Source organism: Oncorhynchus kisutch, linkage group LG11 (assembly GCF_002021735.2).
Source record: "Oncorhynchus kisutch isolate 150728-3 linkage group LG11, Okis_V2, whole genome shotgun sequence".
Classification (NCBI taxonomy): domain Eukaryota; kingdom Metazoa; phylum Chordata; class Actinopteri; order Salmoniformes; family Salmonidae; genus Oncorhynchus; species Oncorhynchus kisutch.
This window is the reverse complement of record NC_034184.2, coordinates 78,018,794-78,046,195: the sequence shown is the minus strand read 5'-3', so window position 1 is coordinate 78,046,195 and position 27,402 is coordinate 78,018,794. Positions and strand designations below refer to the sequence as shown.

At 42.7% G+C, this 27,402-nt stretch overlaps 1 protein-coding gene across 1 annotated transcript; it reads right to left on the bottom strand.

Moving 5' to 3' along the window:
* Nucleotides 1–1,851: 1,851 nt before the first annotated feature.
* On the bottom strand, nucleotides 1,852–27,402 carry LOC109899206 (ankyrin repeat domain-containing protein 33B). Its single transcript, XM_020494258.2, has 6 exons — nucleotides 26,380–27,402; nucleotides 6,158–6,287; nucleotides 5,821–5,961; nucleotides 5,285–5,426; nucleotides 4,355–4,553; nucleotides 1,852–4,229 (listed from the first exon to the last, which is right to left on the bottom strand). The coding sequence occupies exons 1-6, from the start codon at nucleotides 26,809–26,811 to the stop codon at nucleotides 3,678–3,680; spliced, it is 1,596 nt and encodes a 531-aa protein (XP_020349847.1). The 5' UTR covers nucleotides 26,812–27,402; the 3' UTR covers nucleotides 1,852–3,677.

Genomic DNA, 27,402 nt, shown 5'->3' with positions numbered 1-27,402 from the left:
AATCATCAAGTTTGCGGACGACACAACAGTGGTAGGCTTGATTACCAACAACGACGAGACGGCCTACAGGGAGGAGGTGAGGGCCCTCGGAGTGTGATGTCAGGAAAATAACCTCACACTCAACGTCAACAAAACTAAGGAGATGATTGTGGACTTCAGGAAACAGCAGAGGGAACACCCCCCTATCCACATCAATGGAACAGTAGTGGAGAGGGTAGTAAGTTTTAAGTTCCTTGGCGTACACATCACAGACAAACTGAATTGGTCCCGCCACACAGACAGCATCGTGAAGAAGGCGCAGCAGCGCCTCTTCAACCTCAGGAGGCTGTAGAAATTCGGCTTGTCACCAAAAGCACTCACAAACTTCTACAGATGCACAATCGAGAGCATCCTGTCGAGCTGTATCACCGCCTGGTACGGCAACTGCTCCGCCCACAACCGTAAGGCTCTCCAGAGGGTAGTGAGGTCTGCACAACGCATCACCGGGGGCAAACTACCTGCCCTCCAGGACACCTACACCACCCGATGTCACAGGAAGGCCATAAAGATCATCAAGGACAGCAACCACCCGAGCCACTGCCTGTTCACCCCGCTATCATCCAGAAGGCGAGGTCAGTACAGGTGCATCAAAGCTGGGACCGAGAGACTGAAAAACAGCTTCTATCTCAAGGCCATCAGACTGTTAAACAGCCACCACTAACATTGAGTGGCTGCTGCCAACACACTGACTCAACTCCAGCCACTTTAATAATGGGAATTGATGGGAATTGATGTAAAATATATCACTACCCACTTTAAACAATGCTACCTAATATAATGTTTACATACCCTACATTATTCATCTCATATGTATACGTATATACTGTACTCTATATCATCGACTGCATCCTTATGTAATACATGTATCACTAGCCACTTTAACTATGCCACTTTGTTTACATACCCTACATTACTCATCTCATATGTATATACTGTACTCTATATCATCTACTGCATCCTTATGTAATACATGTATCACTAGCCACTTCAGCTATGCCACTTTGTTTACATACTCATCTCATATGTATATACTGCACTCAATACCATCTACTGTATCTTGCCTATGCCGCTCTGTACCATCACTCACTCATATATCTTTATGTACATATTCTTTATCCCCTTACACTTGTGTCTATAAGGTAGTAGTTTTGGAATTGTTAGCTAGATTACTTGTTGGTTATTACTGCATTGTCGGAACTAGAAGCACAAGCATTTCGCTACACTCGCATTAACATCTGCTAACCATGTGTATGTGACAAATAAAATGTGATTTGATTTGTGATTTGATTTGGTACTTATCAGGAAATGATGGACCTGGTACTTATCAGGAAATGATGGACCTGGTACTTATCAGGAAATGATGGACCTGGTACTTATCAGGAAATGATGGATCTGGTACTTATCAGGAAATGATGGACCTGGTACTTATCAGGAAATGATGGACCTGGTACTTATCAGGAAATGATGGACCTGGTACTTATCAAGAAATGATGGACCTGGTACTTATCAGGAAATGATGGACCTGGTACTTATCAGGAAATGATGGACCTGGTACTTATCAGGAAATGATGGACCTGGTACTTATCAGGACAATATGCACCTGGTACTTATCAGGAAATGATGCACCTGGTACTTATCAGGAAATGATGCACCTGGTACTTATCAGTAAATGATGCACCTGGTACTTATCAGGAAATGATGCACCTGGTACTTATCAGGAAATGATGCACCTGGTACTTATCAGGAAATGATGCACCATCTTTTTTATGTTTTAGAAAGAGTCACTCACTCTCACAGACACAAACAGTAGAGTGCATTGCATTCCAGTTGTGTTTTTATTCACCATAAACAAGAACATTGTAGAGTACACGGACTAGATATTGCTGGTCCCATTGTGGTTCCATTACCACTCAAACAAACAAAACCTTGTGAATCTGTTTCCTAAATCCATAGCGTGGCTTCCTGAGAGAAGTGTACACTTGTTCACTAAATCCTTTTCATTTTTTTAATTGGACTTGTATAAGCAGAGAGTTTAGAGTGTTTCGTCCATTCCTTTTAAATCAATGAGGGGAACCAGGGCACACTTGGGCAGACCCAGAATTCACCTGGAGTCTTTGTGATATGTCTGGGAAAGCATTTTAGTGTTACACTCCTGCTGCCTAGCCTGCTCCATTTGTTTACAGAAATTGTTTTTTTGTGCCAACCACTGCTCCCTAGTAACTCCATAGCAACTTATCACATTGGCTGTTAGCCACTTAAAGCCAGTCCTGTCTTTGGGGTTATCACTGTGAAATTGTCTTCTCTTCAATCCCTACCATAATAATACTATATTATATCAATCCCTACCATAATAATACTATATTATATCAATCCCTACCATAATAATACTACATTATATCAATCCCTACCATAATAATACTACATTATATCAATCCCTACCATAATAATACTATATTATATCAATCCCTACCATAATAATACTACATTATATCAATCCCTACCATAATAATACTACATTATATCAATCCCTACCATAATAATACTATATTATATCAATCCCTACCATAATAATACTACATTATATCAATCCCTACCATAATAATACTATATTATATCAATCCCTACCATAATAATACTATATTATATCAAGACTTTCCGTTGCCATTTGTGATCCTACCTCCCATTATTGTCATCCATTATTTTCTGTTGAACTTCTCAACCAATAGTATGGCGTCTGTCTGATCGGAATACACACGTGTGTTTGTAAAAAGCACATGATGAAGGTGCTCCTAGATGCTGATCTGAGGTCAGTGTAGCAGTACTTTGATCTCATTCATAACATGTAAACATTTCAGGATATAGTTTGTTTTCACCCATTTGATAGATAATATTGCTCTAAGACATTTCTTTATTTCATTCACATTCTCAAAATATGCCTACTTTAGTAGAAACTAAAAACAGTTTATATATAGTATACTCATAATAAAAAAATACCTGATGAGGTACAATCTATATATATATATCTATATATAAAATACATAGAAATACAAATAAATACATTTGAAAAGCTTTCAAAAAGCCAATATAAAGTAGATGTCATTTCAACATATCAAAGCACAGTGCCTATCTAAAAAGAAAGTCAGTCAAATGCCATTGGTAACAAAATAATGCTTATCTTATGTTTATCTTTGACGATAAGTCAGTTTGACATGCTGGGAGGCTACGCAATATTGTAACCCTTTATATCTGTCCCATTCTAACCCTTCCCGAAGCGTATAGTATCATCATTTTAGGCAATACAGTTTCAACGTGTGATGTGTCAGATATATTAGTGAAACATGATCTGTACACAGTCAGATCATATGGGTTTGTAGCCTGGGTAAGTGTCAGGTAATACAGAAATCACACTATAAAAATACTGCTGATTTTGTGAATCAAATGCATTAGAAAATAAAGCACTGTCACTTTAAAGCACTGTCACTTTAAAGCACTGTCACTTTAAAGCACTGTCACTTTAAAGCACTGTCACTTTAAAGCACTGTCACTTTTACTCCCTCAAAAAGCAAAAAAAACCTCTGAACTGCTACCTAGGCAACAGTGGAGGACAGGGTGGAGTGACATCACTTCCTCCTACGATGTCATTTCCTCTTCCTGGAACCCAGGTGCCGCCTCGTGGCCGCCTCCACCCTCCTCCTCTCCGCCTCCTCCGCTCTCTTCCTCTCCTCCTTCAGTTCTTTATACCTCCACTTGGGAAGCTGCAGGAAGTCGCCCCCTCCGTCTTTAAAGCTGCTCTTCCTGTGGACTCTCTCAGGTTCAAAGGTCGGCGTTGGGGCCTTAGAGATTCTCACCTTGGGAATGGACATCCGCGGCCGCACACTGCTATACTTCACCATACCCAGAGGCAGCAGGCTAGTCTTTCTCAGGGCCATGGAGGAAGAGGCCCCAGCCGCAGACACCTTACCGAGGGTAGGGTTAGTCGTGGTGGGGTTTTTGTTCGGCGGTAGCAGGATGGTCCGCCGGGCCTTTGGAGGTTTGGACACCAGAGTGACCCGTGAGTTCTGGAAGAGTTTGCTGTGGTTGTCGATCCTCTCAGGGTTCTGCGTTTTCAGTTCTTTGGCCCGTTGGCGTCGGAGGATCTCTGGGACGGAGTAGCGACGTTTACCCACGCAAGGTGGGCTTGTCGGACACACCTGAAGAGCAAGTACAAACAGGTATATCAGAGGAGGGGGGGTGAGCAATGAGAACATGAAGACAGACAGAGAGGTTAAATACAGTAGAAGTGAGAGGACCGAAGAAACAGACGTTTCTAACTCACTGTGGAACAAGCCATCGCCACGAAGGGGCTCCCCAGTGCTGTTGTCACGGTGACTAGGTGATCTAAGACTCCTTCGTCGTCAGGCTCTGTGATGTTGGCAAACGTCAGAGCGTTTCGTATGGTGTCTGATATACGCTGCATACAGCCTCGAGGCTCCCGGGCCTTAGATACTAGAGACGCCAGCTGGGGCCACTCTGGACTGGAACAATTATATCAGATTAGGAAATAATACGATTGGAAGAATTGCAATATGAAACTATACAGATGACATCGTATAATGATAATAAGAATCACCACCTCCATCATCAGCAGAAACAGCATCATCACCATCCTCATCACCATCCTCACCATCATCATTACCACCATCCTCCTCATCATCATCACCACCATTATCATCATCATCATCCTCACCATCATCATCACCACCATTCTCATCATCACCACAATCATCATCATCACCATCATCATCATCATCACCACCATTCTCATCATCATCACCACCACCACCATCATCATCACCACCATCCTCATCATCATCACCACCATCCTCATCATCACCATCATCATCCCCATCATCACCACCATCATCATCATCATCCTCATCACCACCATCCTCATCACCACCATCACCACCATCCTCATCATCACCACTATCCTCATCATCACCACCATCCTCATCAACACCATTCTCATCACCATCATCCCCATCATCATCATCACCATCACCACCACCACCACCATCATCACTACCATCTTCATCATCACCATCCTCATCACCACCATCACCCTCATCATCATCCCCATCATCATCATCACCACCATCATCATCATCACCACCATCCTCATCATCACCACCATCATCCTCATCATCACCAGCATCCTCATCATCATCACCACCATCCTCATCATCACTCATCAAGTATAGTCTACCTGTATGCGTCACATAGTTGATAAGGACAGGGTCTGGAGTGGAGACGTGTCATGGCCCAGGCGGTGTCGTAGCGTCCTGTGAAAAACGCCCACTCTCTGGAGGTCAGCTGACGACCAAAGTCCCTCGCCTCCGTGTCAGCTCCTTACAGAGGAGAAAGAGAGGAGGAGAGTAGGAGAGAGAGAAGGAAAGTAGGAGAGAGTGGAGGAGAAGGAGGAAAGAGGAGGAGATAGTAGGAGGGAGAGGGAGGAGATAGTAGGAGAGAGAGAAGGAGAGAGGAGGAGGAGATAGTAGGAGAGAGAGAAGGCGAGAGGAGGAGGAGAGAGGCAAGGAGATAAATGTATGACGAGATCCTTCAGATGTCAAATTGAACCCTACTGGTAGATGTTATTTCTGCTTTAAATTACTGTTTGAAGTTAAATATTATTGAAATGTGAATGATGAAATATATGTTAAAGTAAGTTAAATATAAACCAGGTGAATTTGTTTGTACATCTGTACATCTGTACATCTACACCTAGTACATCTGTGTACTTACCTGCTAGCATCAGGGCTCGTACACACTCCACCCTGCCCTGCATAGCAGCCTTCATCAGAGCGGTGAAGCCATGACAGTTCCTCCTCTCTATGTCCAGACCAGGGGAGTAGTTCAACAGGTAGTTACTGATCATTATGTGACCTGGAGGGGGGGCGAGATGGGGAGAGCCTTGTGAACCTTTTTGAACTGTGTGGATCTGTGTGTGTGCGCATGCGAGTGTGTGTGGGTCTGTGTGCGTGCATGCGAGTGTGTGTGGATCTGTGTGCGAGCATGCGGTGTGTGTGGATCTGTGTGCGAGCATGCGGTGTGTGTGGGTCTGTGTGTTTGTGTGTCGTACCTGCCTGTGCAGCTGTGATGAGGGCGGTATTCCCCTCAGTGTCCTGCCAGTTGACATCCAGGTGACAACACTGAGCCAACGCTATGACAACGTCAACATAACCCTGGTAGCATGCCACCATCAGCCCCGTCTGTGTGTGAGAGAGAGAGCGCGAGAGAGAGAGAGATAGAGAGAGATATAGAGTTAGAGATATATATATAGAGAGAGAGAGAGCAAGAGAGAGAGAGAGATATAGAGAGAGAGAAAAGGTTTAAAAGGCTATCTCAGACAATCACAGGCATTTTAATGTTCTGTCTTCAACAGCTCTGTTTCTCCCTCCCACCCTCTCTACCTATAGCGCTGAGGTGGCTACTGTTCCGGGAAGGCCACTGTGCGTGCGTGCGTGTCTGCATGGCAAAGTTGGTTCCTGAATAGACAATCTAGTTGACAGTGCTAGTTCTGTTCTGATGCTTAACTGGGGAAACATGATATGAGATCCAAGACAGTGTCAATGAGGTTAGACAACAACGGGAGGCCTGTATGTACGGTCCAAAACTAATATCATACCGTCAATATTAAATCAGTTTTGTTTGCTGTTAAAACAGAATTTCGATCCTTGTGGAAAACTCCTACTGCTTTCTGTCACGCCGTGTTTTTGGAATGCTGTGTTCTTGGAATGCTGTGTTTTTGGAATGCTGTGTTTTTGGAATGCTGTGTTTTTGGAATGCTGTGTTCTTGGAATGCTGTGTTCGTGGAATGCTGTGTTCTTGGAATGCTGTGTTCTTGGAATGCCAGTGAAATGTGTGTGTATACAGCTTGGAATCTCCTGGAAAAGTGCCAGTGTTTTCCGGAAGGCCAACACTTCATCAGCCAAAACAAACACTACTGCCAGATAGGGAGGATGGGGGGGGGGGGTGTAGATGAGTGGAGAGAGGCAAAGGAGAGGAGATGGAGATAGAGAAAGGATAGAAGAGGTATTGGTTACAAAGGAGAGGAGATGGAGATAGAGAAAGGATAGAAGAGGTATTGGTTACAAAGGAGAGGAGATGGAGATAGAGAAAGGATAGAAGAGGTATTGGTTACAAAGGAGAGGAGATGGAGATAGAGAAAGGATAGAAGAGGTATTGGTTACAAAGGAGAGGAGATGGAGATAGAGAAAGGATAGAAGAGGTATTGGTTACAAAGGAGAGGAGATGGAGATAGAGAAAGGATAGAAGAGGTATTGGTTACAAAGGAGAGGAATAAAGGACAGTACAATAGAGACAGCAAACTTGGGATATTCTTTCTATTAGGAGTAAAATCTACTCCAACCTCTACATGTCTGTAACAGTCCTCTTCTCCAACCTCTACATGTATGTAACAGTCCTCTTCTCCAACCTCTACATGTATGTAACAGTCCTCTTCTCCAACCTCTACATGTCTGTAACAGTCCTCTTCTCCAACCTCTACATGTATGTAACAGTCCTCTTCTCCAACCTCTACATGTATGTAACAGTCCTCTTCTCCAACCTCTACATGTATGTAACAGTCCTCTTCTCCAACCTCTACATGTATGTAACAGTCCCCTTCTCCAACCTCTACATGTCTGTAACAGTCCCCTTCTCCAACCTCTACATGTCTGTAACAGTCCTCTTCTCCAACCTCTACATGTCTGTAACAGTCCTCTTCTCCAACCTCTACATGTCTGTAACAGTCCTCTTCTCCAACCTCTACATGTCTGTAACAGTCCTCTTCTCCAACCTCTACATGTATGTAACAGTCCTCTTCTCCAAACTCTACATGTATGTAACAGTCCCCTTCTCCAACCTCTACATGTCTGTAACAGTCCTCTTCTCCAACCTCTACATGTCTGTAACAGTCCTCTTCTCCAACCTCTACATGTATGTAACAGTCCTCTTCTCCAACCTCTACATGCTGTATATGTAACAGTCCTCTTCTCCAACCTCTATATGTCTGTAACAGTCCTCTTCTCCAACCTCTACATGTATGTAACAGTCCCCTTCTCCAACCTCTACATGTCTGTAACAGTCCTCTTCTCCAACCTCTACATGTCTGTAACAGTCCTCTTCTCCAACCTCTACATGTCTGTAACAGTCCTCTTCTCCAACCTCTACATGTCTGTAACAGTCCTCTTCTCCAACCTCTACATGCATGTAACAGTCCTCTTCTCCAACCTCTACATGTATGTAACAGTCCTCTTCTCCAACCTCTACATGTCTGTAACAGTCCTCTTCTCCAACCTCTACATGTATGTAACAGTCCTCTTCTCCAACCTCTACATGTATGTAACAGTCCTCTTCTCCAACCTCTACATGTATGTAACAGTCCTCTTCTCCAACCTCTACATGTATGTAACAGTCCTCTTCTCCAACCTCTACATGTCTGTAACAGTCCTCTTCTCCAACCTCTACATGCTGTATATGTAACAGTCCCCTTCTCCAACCTCTATATGTCTGTAACAGTGTAACATATATGTAACATATATGTAATCTATATGTTGTTTTTTTCTTGTTTTTTTTCTCAACTTTATTTAACCAGGTAGGCCAGTTGAGAACAAGTTCTCATTTACAACTGTGATAAGATAAAGCAAAGCAGTGCGAAAGAAACAACAACACAGAGTTACACATGGAATAAACAAGCGTACAGTCAATAACACAGTAGAAACAAAGAAAGTCAATATACAGTGTGTGCAAATGGCATGAGGAGGTAAGGCAATAAATAGGCCATAGTAGCAAAGTAATTACAATTTAACAGATTAACACTGGAGTGATAGATGAGCAGATGATGATGAGCAGATGATGGTGTGTAAATAGTGATACTTGTGTTTAAAAGAGCAGCAAAGTAAATATAAACAGTATGGGGATGAGGTAGGTAGATTGGGGGGGCTATTTACAGATGGACTATGTACAGCTGCAGCGATCAGTTAGCTGCTCAGATAGCTGATGTTTAAATTTAGTGAGGGAAATTTAAGTCTCCAGCTTCAGCGATTTTTGAAATTCGTTCCAGTCACTGGCAGCAGAGAACTGGAAGCAAGGCGGCCAAAGGAGGTGTTGGTTTTGGGGATGATCAGTGAGATATACCTGCTGGAGCGCGTGCTACGGGTGGTTGTTGTTATCGTGACCAGTGAACTGAGATAAGACGGATCTTTACCTAGCATAGAATTACAGATGACCTGGAGCCAGTGAGTCTGGCGACGAATATGTAGTGAGGGCCAGCCGACTAGAGCATACAGGTCGTAGTGGTGGGTGGTATAAGGCGCTTTGGTAACAAAATGGATGGCACTGTGATAGACTGCATCCAATTTGCTGAGTAGAGTATTAGAAGCTATTTTGTAGATGACATCGCCGAAGTCGAGGATCGGTAGGATCGTCAGTTTTACTAGGGTAAGTTTGGCGGCGTGAGTGAAGGAGGCTTTGTTGCGAAATAGAAAGCCGATTCTAGATTTGATTTTGGATTGGAGAGGTTTGATATGAGTCTGGAAGGAGAGTTTACAGTCTAGCCAGACACCTAGGTATTTGTAGATGTCCACATATTCTAGGTCAGAACCGTCCAGAGTAGTGATGCTAGTCGGGCGGGCGGGTGCGGGCAGCGAACGGTTGAAAAGCTAGCGTTTAAGAGCAGTTGGAGGCCACAGATGGAGTGTTGTATGGCATTGAAGCTCGTTCGGAGGTTAGTTAACACAGTGTCCAAAGAAGGGCCAGATGTATACAGAATGGTATCGTCTGCGTAGAGGTGGATCAGGGAATCACACACAGCAAGAGCGACATCGTTGATATATACAGAGAAAAGAGTCGCCCCGAGATTTGAACCCTGTGGTACCCCCATAGAGATTGCCAGAGGTCCGGAGAACACACTGAACTCTGTCTGCGAAGAAGTTGGTGAACCAGGCAAGGCAGTCATTTGAGAAACCAAGGCTATTGAGTCTGCCGATAAGAATACGGTGATTGACAGAGTCGAAAGCCTTGGCCAGGTCGATGAAGACGGCTGCACAGTACTGTCTTTTATTGATGGCGGTTATGATATCGTTTAGTACCTTGAGCGTGGCCCGTGACCAGCTCGGAAACCTGATTGCATAGCGTAGAAGGTACGGTGGGATTTGAAATGGTCAGTGATCTGTTTATTAACTTGGCTTTCAAAGACTTTAGAAAAGGCCGGGAAGGATGGATATAGGTCTGTAACAGTCTGGGTCTAGAGTGTAATCCCCCTTTGAAGAGGGGGATGACCACGGCAGCTTTCCAATCTTTAGGGATCTCGGACGAAACGAAAGAGAGGTTGAACAGACTGGTAATAGGGGTTGCAACAATGGCGGCGGATAATTTTGGAAAGAGAGGGTCCAGATTGTCTAGGCAAGTAGCTGCGAGGGGTGCGGAGCTGTTGGCCGGGGTTGGGGTAGCAAGGAGGAAAGCATGACCAGCTGTAGAGAAATGCTTATTGACATTTTTGATTATTGTATATTTATCGGTGGTGACCGTATTGCCTAGCCTCAGTGCAGTGGGCAGCTGGGAGGAGTTGCTCTTGTTCTAAATGGAATTTACAGTGTCCCAAAACTTTTTGGAGTTAGAGCTACAGGATGCAAATTTCTGTTTGAAAAAGCTAGTCTTTGCTTTCCTGACTGAGTGAGTGAGTGAGTGCGGTTATGTGGTTGGTTGGGTGGGTGGGTGGGTGGGTGGAGGGGGGGTATGAGACAAGCCTATTGAGTGCTGAGGCTAAAAATAATGCCAGACACTCACGGCTCAACCCTGAAACAATCACCCTGAGAGGTACTTCTAGGGAACGACTGTGTGTTTGTGTGTGTGTGTGTTTGTATACATTTGTGTGTGTGTGAGTGTGTGTGGCTGATTTAAGTGATTTGTGTGGTGTATTATCAGGAATTCATGGAATAACTGAGCAGCGAAATTGTTCTTTGGTGTTTAAATTCTACGTGAGACGATGGCTGTGTGTGTGAAATATTGCCTTTGCACGTAATGTACCTGGCAATACACATAGCGGAAGTTCTGATGTTTTAAATTTAGGGCGCTGGTTTGTTCTTAAAGCAGATTAATGTGTGTCCTTCCCAAATCCTAATCTGTTCAGTAGTGGATTGATGTTGCTCCCAGCTCTTGCACTAGGTTTTGCATAACTGCTTAGCAGCTTCAAAAGGATTTGAATGTTGTTGTTTTTTTAAATGCACTTCAAACTGTTATGAATTTAAATTTGAAAAAAGTTTCATTCATAATCATATTACACTTTATTTTAAGTGCTTTTCAAGACACCCAAAGTCACTTAACATACAGAAGGAAATCAGCAGGATAAAAAGCTATAAAAATCACATTAAAATAAGTTGGAATATAAAAATAGACTAAACATGATGACAGACTAACCAGGGAAGTGAACTAGACGGAGGATGGAAAGCTAAGACAACAGAGAATCTGTGTGAAGCGGTGTGTCTTTAGTGTGGATGACATTGTTCTGTAACTAAGACAACAGAGAATCTGTATGAAGCGGTGTGTCTTTAGTGTGGATGACATTGTTCTGTAACTAAGACAACAGAGAATCTGTATGAAGCGGTGTGTCTTTAGTGTGGATGACATTGTTCTGTAACTAAGACAACAGAGAATCTTTGTGAAGCGGTGTGTCTTTAGTGTGGATGACATTGTTCTGTAACTAAGACAACAGAGAATCTGTGTGAAGAGGTGTGTCTTTAGAGTGGATGACATTGTTCTGTAACTAAGACAACAGAGAATCTGTATGAAGCGGTGTGTCTTTAGTGTGGATGACATTGTTCTGTAACTAAGACAACAGAGAATCTGTATGGAGCGGTGTGTCTTTAGTGTGGATGACATTGTTCTGTAACTAAGACAACAGAGAATCTGTGTGAAGAGGTGTGTCTTTAGTGTGGATGACATTGTTCTGTAACTAAGAAAACAGAGAATCTGTGTGAAGAGGTGTGTCTTTAGTGTGGATGACATTGTTCTGTAACTAAGACAACAGAGAATCTGTGTGAAGAGGTGTGTCTTTAGTGTGGATGACATTGTTCTGTAACTAAGACAACAGAGAATCTGTGTGAAGAGGTGTGTCTTTAGTGTGGATGACATTGTTCTGTAACTAAGACAACAGAGAATCTGTGTGAAGAGGTGTATCTTTAGTGTGGATGACATTGTTCTGTAACTAAGACAACAGAGAATCTGTGTGAAGCGGTGTGTCTTTAGTGTGGATGACATTGTTCTATAATGTGCATGAGTAACAGGTTTCCATGTCCAAGGTTGTTGGATCATGTTTTACATTTTGTAAGATTTGTCTTTACTTGTTTGCAACAGTGCAAACTCTTCATCCACAGAACAAATTCAACAACTAAATTGGCTAATTTTGAAGATATTCGTTGATTAAAAGACAGCAGTCTGGTGTCCATAGTGTTTTGCCTGGAGCAACGTCCAAATCCCAACCCTGTTGTGGAAACATTACATGTATTCCCTGTTTGAAACCCTAATTGTTATACAAGTTACACATTTTCACTGTTTTTGAGACAAATAACATCTATTTGATCAGCAGGTGTTAAAAAACATGTCTAATCATACATTTCCTAGAACAAAACATTACAGGTGGCCAAAATGCCAGAGCGCAGGATAAAAAAAACAAACATTATTGAACCTTTATCTGACTAGGCAAGTCAATTAAGAATACATTTGTATTGACAAAGACGGCCTGCGGGGATGGGATTCAAAATGTAAATGTAGGACAAAACCCACATCACGACAAGACAGACACCCCAACACTACAAAAAGAGAGACCTAAGACAACAACACAACATGGCAGCAAAACAACATGACAACACAACATGGCAGCAACACAACACGACAAAAGAGACACCACAACACTACAAAAAGAGAGACCTAAGACAACAACACAACATGGCAGCAAAACAACATGACAACACAACATGGTAGCAGAAACATGACAACACAGCATGGTAGCAGAAACATGACAACACAGCATGGTAGCAGCAACATGACAACACAGCATGGTAGCAGCAACATGACAACACAGCATGGTAGCAAAAACATGACAACACAGCATGGTAGAAACACAACATGGCAGCAACACATGACAACACAGCATGGTAGCATCACAACATGACAACACAGCATGGTAGCAGCAACATGACAACACAGCATGGTAGCAGAAACATGACAACACAGCATGGTAGCAGCAACATGACAACACAGCATGGTAGCAGCAACATGACAACACAGCATGGTAGCAGCAACATGACAACACAGCATGGTAGCAGCAACATGACAACACAGCATGGTAGCAGAAACATGACAACACAGCATGGTAGCAGAAACATGACAACACAGCATGGTAGCAGCAACATGACAACACAGCATGGTAGCAGAAACATGACAACACAGCATGGTAGAAACACAACATGGCAGCAACACATGACAACACAGCATGGTAGCATCACAACATGACAACACAGCATGGTAGCAGCAACATGACAACACAGCATGGTAGCAGCAACATGACAACACAGCATGGTAGCAGAAACATGACAACACAGCATGGTAGCAGCAACATGACAACACAGCATGGTAGCAGCAACATGACAACACAGCATGGTAGCAGCAACATGACAACACAGCATGGTAGCAGAAACATGACAACACAGCATGGTAGCAGCAACATGACAACACAGCATGGTAGCAGAAACATGACAACCACAGCATGGTAGCAGAAACATGACAACACAGCATGGTAGCAGCAACATGACAACACAGCATGGTAGCAGCAACATGACAACACAGCATGGTAGCAGAAACATGACAACACAGCATGGTAGCAGAAACATGACAACACAGCATGGTAGCAGCAACATGACAACACAGCATGGTAGCAGCAACATGACAACACAGCATGGTAGCAAAAACATGACAACACAGCATGGTAGAAACACAACATGGCAGCAACACATGACAACACAGCATGGTAGCATCACAACATGACAACACAGCATGGTAGCAGCAACATGACAACACAGCATGGTAGCAGCAACATGACAACACAGCATGGTAGCAGCAACATGACAACACAGCATGGTAACAGCAACATGACAACACAGCATGGTAGCAGCAACATGACAACACAGCATGGTAGCAGCAACATGACAACACAGCATGGTAACAGCAACATGACAACACAGCATGGTAGTTCCATGCTCGTTCCAGTCGCTAGCATGGGGTGGCAGCATCATGTTGTGGGGGTGCTTTTCTGCAGGAGGGACTGGTGCACTTCACACAGTAGATGGCATCATGAGGGAGGAAAATTACGTGGATATATGGAAGCAACATCTCAAGACATTAGTCAGGAAGGTAAAGCTTGGTTGCAAATGGGTCTTCCAAATGGACAATGACCCCAAGCTTACATCCAAAGTTGTGGCAAAATGGCTTAAGGACAACAAAGTCAGGTATTGGAGTGGCCATCACAAAGCCCTTACCTCAATCCCATAGAAAATTTGTGGGCAGAACTGAAAATCGTGTGCGAGCAAGGAGGCCTACAAACCTGACTCAGTTACACCAGCTCTGTCAGGAGGAATTGGCCAAAATTCACCTAACTTATTGTGTGAAGTTTGTGTGAGGCTACCTAAAACGTTTGACCCAAGTTAAACAATTTAAAGGCAATGCTACCAAATACGAATTGAGTGTATGTAAACTTCTGACCCACTGGGAATGTGATGAAAGAAATAAAAGCTGAAATAAATCATTTGCTCTACTATTATTCTGACATTCTTAAAATAAAGTGGTGATACTAACTGACCTAAGACAGGGATTTCTTACTAGGATTAAATAGCAGGAATTGTGAAAATCTTAGTTTAAATGTGTTTGTCTGAGGTGTATGTAAACTTCTGACTTCAACTGTATGTATTCACCCCCTTTGCTATGAAGCCCCAAAATAAGATCTGGTTTTAACCAATTACCTTCAGAAGTCACATAATTAGTTAAATAAAATCTACCTGTGTGCAATCTAAGTGTCACATGATCTCAATATATATACACCTTGTCTGAAAGGCCCCAGACTGCAACACCATCAATCAAGGGGCACCACCAAGCAAGCGGCACCATGAAGACCAAGGAGCTCACCAAACAGGTCAGGGACAAAGTTGTGGAGAAGTACAGATCAGGGTTGGGTTAAAAAAAAAATATCATCAGAATCTCACGGAGCACCATTAAATCCAATTATAAAAAAATGGAAAGAATATGCCATCACAACAAACCTGCCAAGAGAGGTCCGCCCACCAAAACTCATGGACCAGACAAGGAGGGCATTAATCAGAGAGGCAACAAAGAGACCAAAGATAACCCTAAAGGAGCTGCAAAGCTCCACAGCAGAGATTGGAGTATCTGTCCACAGGACACTTTACGTCTCTGGCCCTTCTTTGGACACTGTGTTAACTAACCTCCAGATTAGCTTCAATGCCATACAACTCTTCTTCCGTGGCATCCAACTGCTCTTAAATGCAAGTAAAACTAAATGCATGCTCTTCAACCAATCGCTGCCCGCCCGTCCAACTAATCTGGATGGTTCTGACTTAGACTATGTGGACAACTACAAATACCTAGGTGTCAGGTTAGACTGTAAACTCTCCTTCCAGACTCACATTAAACATGACCAATCCAAAATTAAATCTAGAATCAGCTTCCTATTTCGCAACAAAGCATCTTTCACTCGTGCTGCCAAACATACCCTCGTAAAACTGACCATCCTTCAATCCTCGACTTCGGCGATGTCATTTACAAAATAGCCTCCAACACTCTATTCAGCAAATTGGATGCAGTCTATCACAGTGCCATCTGTTTTGTCACCAAAGCCCCATATACTACCCACCACTGCAACCTGTATGATCTCGTTGGCTGGCCCTCGCTTTATACTCGTCACCAAACCCACTGGCTCCAGGTCATCTACAAGTCTCTGCTAGGTACAGCCCCGCCTTATCTCAGCTAACTGGTCACCATAGCAGCACCCACCCGTAGCACGCGCTCCAGCAGGTATATATCTCTGGTCACCCCCAAAGCCAATTCTTCCTTTGGCCACCTCTCCTTCCAGTTCTCTGCTGCCAATGACTGGAACGAACTGCAAAAATCTCTGAAGCTGGAGACTCTTACCTCCCTCACTAGCTTTAAGCACCAGCTGTCAGAGCAGCTCACAGATCACTGCACCTGTACATAGCTCTTCTGCAAATAGCCCATACAATCTACCTCATCCCCATACTGTATTTATTTATTTATCTTGCTCCTTTGCACCCCAGTATCTCTACTTGCACATTCATCTTCTGCACATCCTACCATTCCAGTGTTTAATTGCTATGTTGTAATTCCTTCGTCACCATGGCCTATTTATTGCCTTTACCTCTCTTATCCTACCTCATTTGCACATGCTGTATATAGACTTGTCTACTGTATTATTGATTGTATGTTTGTTTATTCCATATGTAACTCTGTGTTGTTGTATGTGTCGAACTGCTTTGCTCTATCTTGGCCCGGTCGCAGTTGCAAACTTGATCTCAACTAGCCTACCTGGTTAAATAAAGGTGAAATAAAAAAAAATAAAAGCTGCACACTCCACAGAGCTGGGCTTTAAGCCATTGCTTAAAGAAAGAAAAAAAGAAAACACATTTGGTGTTCACCAAAAGGCATATTTGAGACACCCCAAACATATGGAGGAAGGTACTCTAGTCAGAATACACAAAAATGTTGCTTTTTGACCATCAAGGAAAACGCTATGTCTGTTGCAAACCCAACACCTCTCATCACCCCGAGAATCCCATCCCCACAGTGAAGCATGGTGGTGGCATCATCGTGCTGTGGGAATGTTTTTCATCGGCAGGGACTGGGAAACTGGTCAGAATTGAAGGAATGATGGATGGTGCTAAATACAGGGAAATTCTTGAGGGAAACCAGTTTCCGTCTTCTTAAAGATTGCTGTACACCAGCGGAACCCATCCAACTTGAAGGAGCTGGAGCAGTTTTGTCTTGAAGAATGGGCAAAAATCCCAGTGGCTAGATGTGCTAAGCTTATAGAGATATACCCCAAGAGACGTACTTGCAGCTCTACAAAGTATTGGATTTTTTTTGGGGGGGGTGAATAGTTATGCACGCTCAAGTTTTCTGTATTTTTTTTGTTATTTCTTGTTTGTTCCACAAAAAAATATATTTTGCATCTTCAAAGTGGTACAGTGTTGTTTAAATCAAATGATACAAGCCCCCCAAAAATCTATTTTAATTCCAGGTTGTGAGGCAATAAAATAGGAAAAATGCCAAGGGGGTGAATACTTTCACAAGCCACAGTATATGCTGAGAGAAGGACAGTGTAGTCTAACCATACTCCTAAGTACTTATATGAGGTGACTTAATAAAGCTCAATACCAGGGATCATCAACTAAATTCAGCCATGGGCAATTTTTTTTCTTGAGTGGATGGAGGCCAGAACATAATTACAAAGAATTTGTAGACGTCAAATTGATCGCAAAAAAGCCCAAACAGATGTTTTACTGCATAATCATTTCAAAACAGTTTTTAAAGTATTTTATGTCCAACAATGAAAATTACCCAAAATAAATGTTTAAAAATGCTCTGAAACATTATCACTGCATACACTTTATTTTTCCCGACAATGTTGTTCTTCTCATACCATTTTCAAAATGGAAGGTTTATGACCACACTGGTGGGTAATAGATCATTTGCTGTATTACTTGGGAGTTGAGTGAGCATAATAGTTAGCTTTTAAAAATTTGAGTAGACTATTGGCCTGCATCTGATGGTCAGTCTGAGGGGAGTGCGGGTGCAGCTGAGGCTGCCTCCCACGCGACTCACTGTCCCTTCTCTCTCCCTCCCTCCTCTGAGAAAAGGGGACAGACAGTCTTCCAGCTGATAGCGAAACTCAAGTCGCACTGCATTATCTCTGCCTCATGCACCAATTCATGTTGTTACTCATATGACCAGAGAAAGTGAAATATTCCTTGATATTAAAAAAGACACAACTCCCAAATAATAACAACACAAGCTTATCGAAACATGCATTTTATGTCTTATAAAACTGTTGAACAATGTGCTGAATAACAACTTAAAGATGAACTTAATCATAAAAACAGCAGCTCTTTGCTATATTCATTGAGTCTCTCTCTAGTCATAGTTTCAAAAATGTTCAAGGTTTATTTTTACAGTCTATGGAGCGAGGAACCTAGACACTGTGATCTCAGCTATCTGATTGGCCAGCGGTAGGCCTATAGGTGCACATGATCTGTTTCTCTGGGCCTGCGGGTAGGCGGAGTTCTACCTTCAGACACATGAAATGGTTCAACATGGGAACACTTTGACTTCCCGGCACTAGCGCTGCTGAATCAAGTGCAGCTACCTGCAAACAAATAAAGAATAGGGCTTATCGTTGGTTTTTTTACAGAAATGTTTGGTGATCAACTTGGAATGGCTACCTATCAAAAGCTTTGGCCAAGTCAATAAAATATCAGCACATCATTGCTTAGAGTCAAGAACAGTGGTGACATAAATTAAGATATTGAAGGTTGCAGTGACACATCCATAAATCAGACGGCATACCAGAGAGAATATTATAGACAACAAGAAAACCAGTCAGTTGATTATTGACAAGTTTGTCCAACACTTTTGATAAACAGGGCAAGATAGAAATTGGCCTATAGCAGTTAGAATCAGCTTGATCTCCCCCTTTAAATAAAGGAAACACCGTGGCTGCCTTCCAAGCACTGGAAACCTCCCCAGAAAGGAGAGACAGATTAAAAAGATCAGAGATGGGCTTGGCGATGATAGTGGCAGAAACCTTAAAGAAGAAAAGATCTACACCATCTGACCCAGATGTTTTTCGGGGAGTCAGTTTAAGGAGCTCTTAACTGCAGGGAGAAACTGTGTAGCAGGGTAGGGGGAAAGAGGAGGAGCATCAGGGCTAGTCCCATTAGATATATACTGTAGGTGGAGGTCCTTAAGGTCAATAGTGTCACTGAGTGAAACTACTCCGCTCTCAGCCCCACAGGTACACACACAAAATCCCAGGACGCTGATACACAGAGAGAGAGCGAGAGAAAGAGAGAGAGAGAGAGAGAGAGAGAGAGAGAGAGAGAGAGAGAGAGAGAGAGAGAGAGAGAGAGAGAGAGAGAGAGAGAGAGAGAGAGAAAGAGAGAGAGAAAGAGAGAGAGAAAGAGAGAGAGAGACCCAGTGCCAGGGAGTAATCTCGGAATATAGAGAGACAGAAATAGAAAAGCTTAGCCCTATCAGCTTCACACTGAGCGAGAGAGAGAGAGAGAGAGAGAGAGAGAGAGAGATAGAGAGGTGAGGTAACATGGAGAAGGGACAGAGAGAGGGGTGGCCTCATTCTAGTGATGTGCTGTGTGTCCATCCATCTGTGTGTGACAGAGAGAGCGAGAGAGATAGAGAGAGGTGAGGTAACATGGAGAAGGGACAGAGAGAGGGGTGGCCTCATTCTAGTGATGTGCTGTGTGTCCATCCATCTGTGTGTGACAGAGAGAGCGAGAGAGAGAGAGCGCGAGAGAGCGTGGGAGAGGCTAAACCGAGACAGAAGGAGAGAGGGACTGCCACTGCTGACACACACATACAAATACACACGCACACACTACTCTGTCAAGAAACAGCCCGTTGCTGAAACTGCCACAGGTCACTGAGAGAGTGGTGTGTTTGTGTCGAAGACATACAGTATGTTCAACTTTGAAGCCTTTCCTCAACAAAAGAAAGATCAACCTCAAGAAAGAAGAAATGTAACATGTTGAATCAAACATCCCGTTGTCCCTCCAGTCAGTGTCTTCATCTCTAGGGGTTTACAGCCGTTTATAATGAGAGATCATGTCTTTATGAGCATGGCCTTACTTCTATTACAGCACGATGGATGACTGTCCTTCATATTCCATTCACCCTGTTCAATGTAACATCTATAGGTTTAGGCTGCTACATGATACTCAAATGGTCCCTGTTCCAATCATGAGGTTGCTTACAACCTAACCTATGAATGAAAGTTTACAACGTAGATGCACACAGGTCAAGAGAATTGTGAGTGAACAAGGTGGCAAACAGTGACTCATTCAATACCACCTTGTACACTCTGGCCTGCATCTAGCTGGTCTAGGGTGTATAATCATTAGTTCAACAGTTGCAAACAAGTCTATCGGACAAATTCAGGTATGTTTATCCCCGTTTCGTTCCGTTTGCTTCCGTTTAAGAAACGTTTTTCAACGGAATCGGTGGAATGAATACACCACCTGATCACACGAAAACAGTTCACTTTCATAGCAGCCACATAAAAACTGCATGGTCACGTTGCTCATTGTTTAATATAATTAGACTATCTGCACGCTCTACTCCTCTCAACTTTTCCCTTCGCTTATGGATTTCAGTGCACAACACGTCAGCTGTCTGTGAATAGGTGAAAAAAACTTTCCAAGCCAAACGTTCATATCATAACCGCTAACTGCTACACACAGCCTACATCATTGTCAAGTCATAGTCTACTAGAACTACTAGAACTAACGCGTTAGTAAAACCGCTACAATCGTTCAGTACAGCGTACAGTCAGAAAGCCGTTTGGCAGTTACACTGGCGAGCCCCGGTGGCAATAAATTCATAAAACCAAACGCTTACCTTGGCTTGGAAGAGTTCCAGCGTTGGATAGCCATAGCCTGCTAGCTAACATAGCATCCCTCTCTGTTTGATAGCCATAGCCTGCTAGCTAACATAGCATCCCTCTCTGTTTGATAGCCATAGCCTGCTAGCTAACATAGCATCCCTCTCTGTTTGATAGCCATAGCCTGCCAGCTAACATAGCATCCCTCTCTGTTTGAGCCGGTGTTTGAGTAGGCTAAACTAGCTATATGCATTTGCTAGCTAAGTTAAAGTTAAAGTTAAGTTCTCTCTCTCTATTTCTCTCTTGCTTCTCCCTAATTTTGGAAGAAATTAATTTGTTAAAAACTGTTCAACTACTGTCTTTCTCTCACTTTGAGTCAGCTACTCACCACATTTTATACACTACAGTGGTAGCTAGCTGTAGCTTATGCTTTCAGTACTACATTCATTCTCTGTTCCCTTTGATTGGATGGATAACATGTCAGTTCATGCTGCAAAAGCTCTGATAGGTTGGAGGACGTCCTCCGGAAGTTGTTTTACTGTGTAAGTCTATGGAAGGGGGTGAGAACCATGAGCCTCCTAGGTTTTGTATTGAAGCCAATGTACCCAGAGGAGGACGGAAGCTAGCTGTCGTACAGCTACACCATAGTGCTACTCTACAGAGTGCTGTTGAGGCTACCATAGACCTTTTCCGCAAAACAGTGTGTTTTAATCAATTATTTGGTGACGTGAATATATTTAGTACAGTTTTATCTAAAAAGGATAACTTTTTTAATGTTTCACTATTTTTGTTTTTATGAAACTCACTGAGGACTATAGTCCTCCCCTTCCTCATCTGAAGAGCCTCCACTGGTTCTCTCTATCATCAGGGTTGTGTCCAGTCCAGAGGATGACCTTTAACCCCCTAGACAGGTTGTTGACTGTGTACTGTTGCTGTATGCTACCATATTACTCTACCATGTAGCCTGTTCATCGTTCCTTGTCTTCAACTGACCAGGTTCCATTGTTACATTTTACAACTTCTAAACTACAGCAATAGTAAACAGAATTCTATATGTGTTCCTCCTTGCTTTAATAAAATATTTAACAGATTTAGTTTTGTTTCTGTCTGTGTATCAGTTATAGATGTTGCCTCGGTAACACCAGAGGGCATGAGATGGGACGTACGTCACACAGAGAGACTCAAACCCAAAACAGAGCTTTGTTGACAGTGTGACAGATAGCTACGGTCATCATTCCTGATCCAAGAGATCATTTCACAGATGAAAACATTGTCCCTTGTTTCTGTGACTAAGCAAACTGAAAACACATCACAAACCCTAACCACTAATCCCTTTGTTGGCCCCATACACACTCAAATAGTACAACTGATGTACAACACATTTGGCACAGCCATTGTGAGAAAACCATTTTTCTGTACAAAAATAATAACACAAGCATTACTGTGTAAACATTCTCTCCATTGGATCACAACCATTATGTGCAAATGCGTTGTACATCAGTTTTACAACCTGAGTGTCTACGGGGCCTCTGAGTGACAGGAACATGAAGAATAGTAGTTGTGTCTTACAGAACAGCAGGCAGGAGACAGGAGTATCTCTCAGTGTAATGAACAGGAGACAGGAGACAGGAGTGTCTATCAGTGTAATGAACAGCAGGCAGGAGACAGGAGTGTCTCTCAGTGTAATGAACAGGAGACAGGAGACAGGAGTGTCTCTCAGTGTAATGAACAGGAGACAGGAGACAGGAGTATCTATCAGTGTAATGAACAGCAGGCAGGAGACAGGAGACAGGAGTATCTCTCAGTGTAATGAACAGGAGACAGGAGTATCTCTCAGTGTAATGAACAGGAGACAGGAGACAGGAGTGTCTCTCAGTGTAATGAACAGCAGGCAGGAGACAGGAGTATCTCTCAGTGTAATGAACAGGAGACAGGAGTATCTCTCAGTGTAATGAACAGGAGACAGCAGTATCTCTCAGTGTAATGAACAGCAGACAGACAGCAGACGCACACACACGCACACACACACGCACACGCACACGCACACGCACACACACACACACACACACACACACACACACACACACACACACAAAAGGAGCATTGATAGGGAATGCTATACAGCATGGGGTGAGATGGGTAGCAGGCACAGGGCCAGGCAGAGAGACACATCCAGTCGGCATCATGGCTCTCCGGTTCCGATGATGTAGTTCCCGCTCCTCCTCCCTCAGGCAGTCTGACCTCATCAGTGATTACACACAGAGAGGACTGCATGGCCACTTCACTGTACAATCTGAGAAAGGCCCCTGATACAGCGCACTGATAGAACAAGTGAGTGTGTGTGACCTCATCAGTGATTACACACAGAGAGGACTGCATGGCCACTTCACTGTACAATCTGAGAAAGGCCCCTGATACAGCGCACTGATAGAACAAGTGAGTGTGTGTGACCTCATCAGTGATTACACACAGAGAGGACTGCATGGCCACTTCACTGTACAATCTGAGAAAGGCCCCTGATACAGCGCACTGATAGAACAAGTGAGTGTGTGTGACCTCATCAGTGATTACACACAGAGAGGACTGCATGGCCACTTCACTGTACAATCTGAGAAAGGCCCCTGATACAGTGCACTGATAGAACAAGTGAGTGTGTGTGACCTCATCAGTGATTACACACAGAGAGGACTGCATGGCCACTTCACTGTACAATCTGAGAAAGGCCCCTGATACAGTGCACTGATAGAACCAGTGAGTGTGTGTGACCTCATCAGTGATTACACACAGAGAGGACTGCATGGCCACTTCACTGTACAATCTGAGAAAGGCCCCTGATACAGTGCACTGATAGAACAAGTGAGTGTGTGTGACCTCATCAGTGATTACACACAGAGAGGACTGCATGGCCACTTCACTGTACAATCTGAGAAAGGCCCCTGATACAGCGCACTGATAGAACTAGTGTGTGTGTGTGTGTGTGTGTGTGTGTGTGTGTGTGTGTGTGTGTGTGTGTGTGTGTGTGTGTGTGTGTGTGTGTGTGTGTTTATGCAACTGTCCTTTGCATGAAAAAAAGCTAAACAACATTTTTAAATTAGGCAACAACAAATTCTTATTTTCAATGACGGCCTAGGAACAGTGGGTTAACTGCCTGTTCAGGGGCAGAACGACAGATTTGTACCTTGTCAGCTCGGGGATTTGAACTCGCAACCTTCCAGTTACTAGTCCAACGCTCTAACCACTAGGCTACCCTGCCACCACGTACAGAGGTGAAGACTTAAAGGGATGTTTGTCTTCAGTGGCTTTGAGTGTCTGTGTGTCAAAGGAGGAGGGGCCCCACTGGTGGTTTCCAGCCAGTTCCTCTTAGGTCTCTCTGTTGTGAGGGCTGTGGTTGAAAAACATCTGGTGAGTCATAATGACAGTTAAAACAGCAGGTGGATCGGAACGTTGATAAAAGCTAGCTGTCTCTTTGACTTACATTGTCTAATCAAATCTACACTATGTTTTATAGAAAACAGATATTGAGTTGTAATGTGTCGCTGGACAGTCTGTAGACCTAAATTAGAAAAGTATTCTCATGAGTCTCTATTAAATAATGTCTTAAAACAGGCCCTTCATTTGAAGGGTAGATTCATATTAGAAAGTCAGAAAGCAAACCTATATTACACTGACTCTCTTCTGATCACAATCACCCTCAATCCACACAGACACACAGAAAATACATACAGACTACATACATACATACATACATACATACATACATACATACATAACATACTACATACATACATACATACATACATACATACATACATACATACATACATACATACATACATACATACATACATACATACATACATACATACATACAATACATACATACATACATACATACATCATACAGACATACTATAACATACGACATACATACATGACAATACATACATACATACTACATATCATACATAACAATACATACATACAACATACTACATACTACATACAATACTACATACATACATACATACTACATACATACATACTACATACAATACATACATACATACATCATACATACATACATACATACATACAATACATACATATACTACTACATATACATACAATCATATACAATACATACATACATACATACATATACATAACATACATACATACATACTACATACATACATACATACATACATACATACATACATAATACATACATACATACATACATACATACATACTAACATACATACATCCATACCATACATACATACATACATACATACATACATACATACATACATAACATACAATACATACATACATACATACATACATACATACATACATACAATACATACATACATACATACATACATACATACATACATACATACATACATACATACATACATACATACATACATACTACATACATACAATACATACATACATACATACATACATACATACATACATACATACATATCTACATACATACATACATACATACATACATACATACATACATACAATACATACATACATACATACATACTACATACATACATACATACATACATACATACATACATACATACATACATACATACATACAATACATACATACATACAAATACAACATACATACAATACATACATACATCATACATACATACATACATACATACATACATACATACATACATACAACAGACATACATACATACATACAATACATACATACATACATACATACCATACATACATACATACAATACATACATACATACATACATACATACATACATACATACATACATACATACATACATACATACATACATACATACATACATACATACATACAAGACTGGCTGTTCTGCTGACTGTGAGAGGCTCAGTGTTTTCCTGTTGCTGTAATTATGACTAGCAGAGCTCCAGGCTCCTCTCTCTAAACCCATAAACTATGGGTAGAGAGAAACACACACACCTGAGAGGATATTAAATGAATATGGCCGTTATATCAAACAGCTTGAATAAAACATGGAACTCTGGGTAAAATACAGTAATGTTTCATCCATCTACAGGGAACCAGTTTCATAACAAAACCAGGGAAACCAGGGAAACCAGGGAAACACAGCACTTAGGCCTAGATGTGGAACAAACTACATTAGCAACTCAGTTCAGCAGGGATGGAAGGACAGGTTTAACTTTGGGATACAAAGGTCCTCATGAATCTGAAAGTTTGAATATCAGGTACAGTGGTCGGTGATATATGGATCATCTGAATACTGTTGTAGTGGCTGACATGTTCTTGTTTAACTCCTGTGACATAAATGTGTGAAATGCCCAAGTCTTCATCCAACAGACATGCAACAGTTGATCACTTTGGATACGCATTTTGACCATGCGTAATTACGCACATATGAGTTCGCACCTCACGCGCCATTGTGTCCAAACGACCTAATTATATTTTCCTAATCTCCAAACACACAAGAGGAGCAGCCACTGGATATACATGCATTAGAACAGAACACTTTCCGAGGGAACTATTTGACACTGAACATATAGGCACATTGAACTCGACTTACCCTGTTGTTTTTATCCGTCTCCCTCACCTCCGCCTCCTTCACACCTTGTCGGATCATGATCCGGACTATCGTGGCATTGTTGGTGCAGCACGCCTGGAAGAACGACAACGGCTCGGGACTCTGCGGGGAGGGGGTGCGCTCGTTGTCCGCGAACGCATCGTCTGGTGGGTAGAATGAGTCGTCCGAGGCGATACTCTTGGTGTCCGGTAATAACGATAAATCGTCGTATTCCTCGTAGTCATCGTCCTCGTCTCCCTCAGACTCACAGGACCCGAGGTATGAGTCGTCGTTTGATAAGGGCGGGGGTTCGGCGGTTATGGTCGGGTGGACCTGGACGAAAACGCTGGCGCCTTTGGTGCTCTGCTGCAGCTGGTTGACACGGGTCGTAGTAGAGGAGCCACCTCCGTCTCTCTCGTCCGTGATCAGAACCATCTAACCCCCTGGGTGGCTGTCCTCCTTGGGGGAAAGAATGGTGGATGTGGGCTGGCGCACTTGGATGTTTTTGCCAACATCAACGCGGATTATGAGTTTAACTTTGTAAAGAGCCTGGAAATGAAATGAAAGTGAAGGTTTGGCAAATAGTTTTGACGTAATCCAACAGGCCAACTGCCGCTCCGACTCCTATGGGGAATATTTCCCGGTTATTATTTCAACTCCATCATCCCGCATTCCGTGAGAAATAAACATCAAACCATATTTCTGCTCTCGCTCTGGAGTACCAACCTGGGCAACACGGGTTTGTAGTCCGCATTCGAAATGAGAAGATTATTGGTGTTTTTTTTCTTCATTTTAAATCACCAGTCAAAGGTCCTCTTCAGCAAATCAAACTGAGAGAGTTCCACCGATTTGTAATTTCATCATCGAGATGAGACAAAATTCCGGTCCTCATTTCGGGGAGAAAACAGACAGTACAGAAATGAAAAGTACCACACACACCAAACCAGTGTAGAATAGAATAGAAACCAATGTAGAATAGAGGAACAGGCACACGCTAAACTTTCCCATAATCCGATTAGTTTCGTA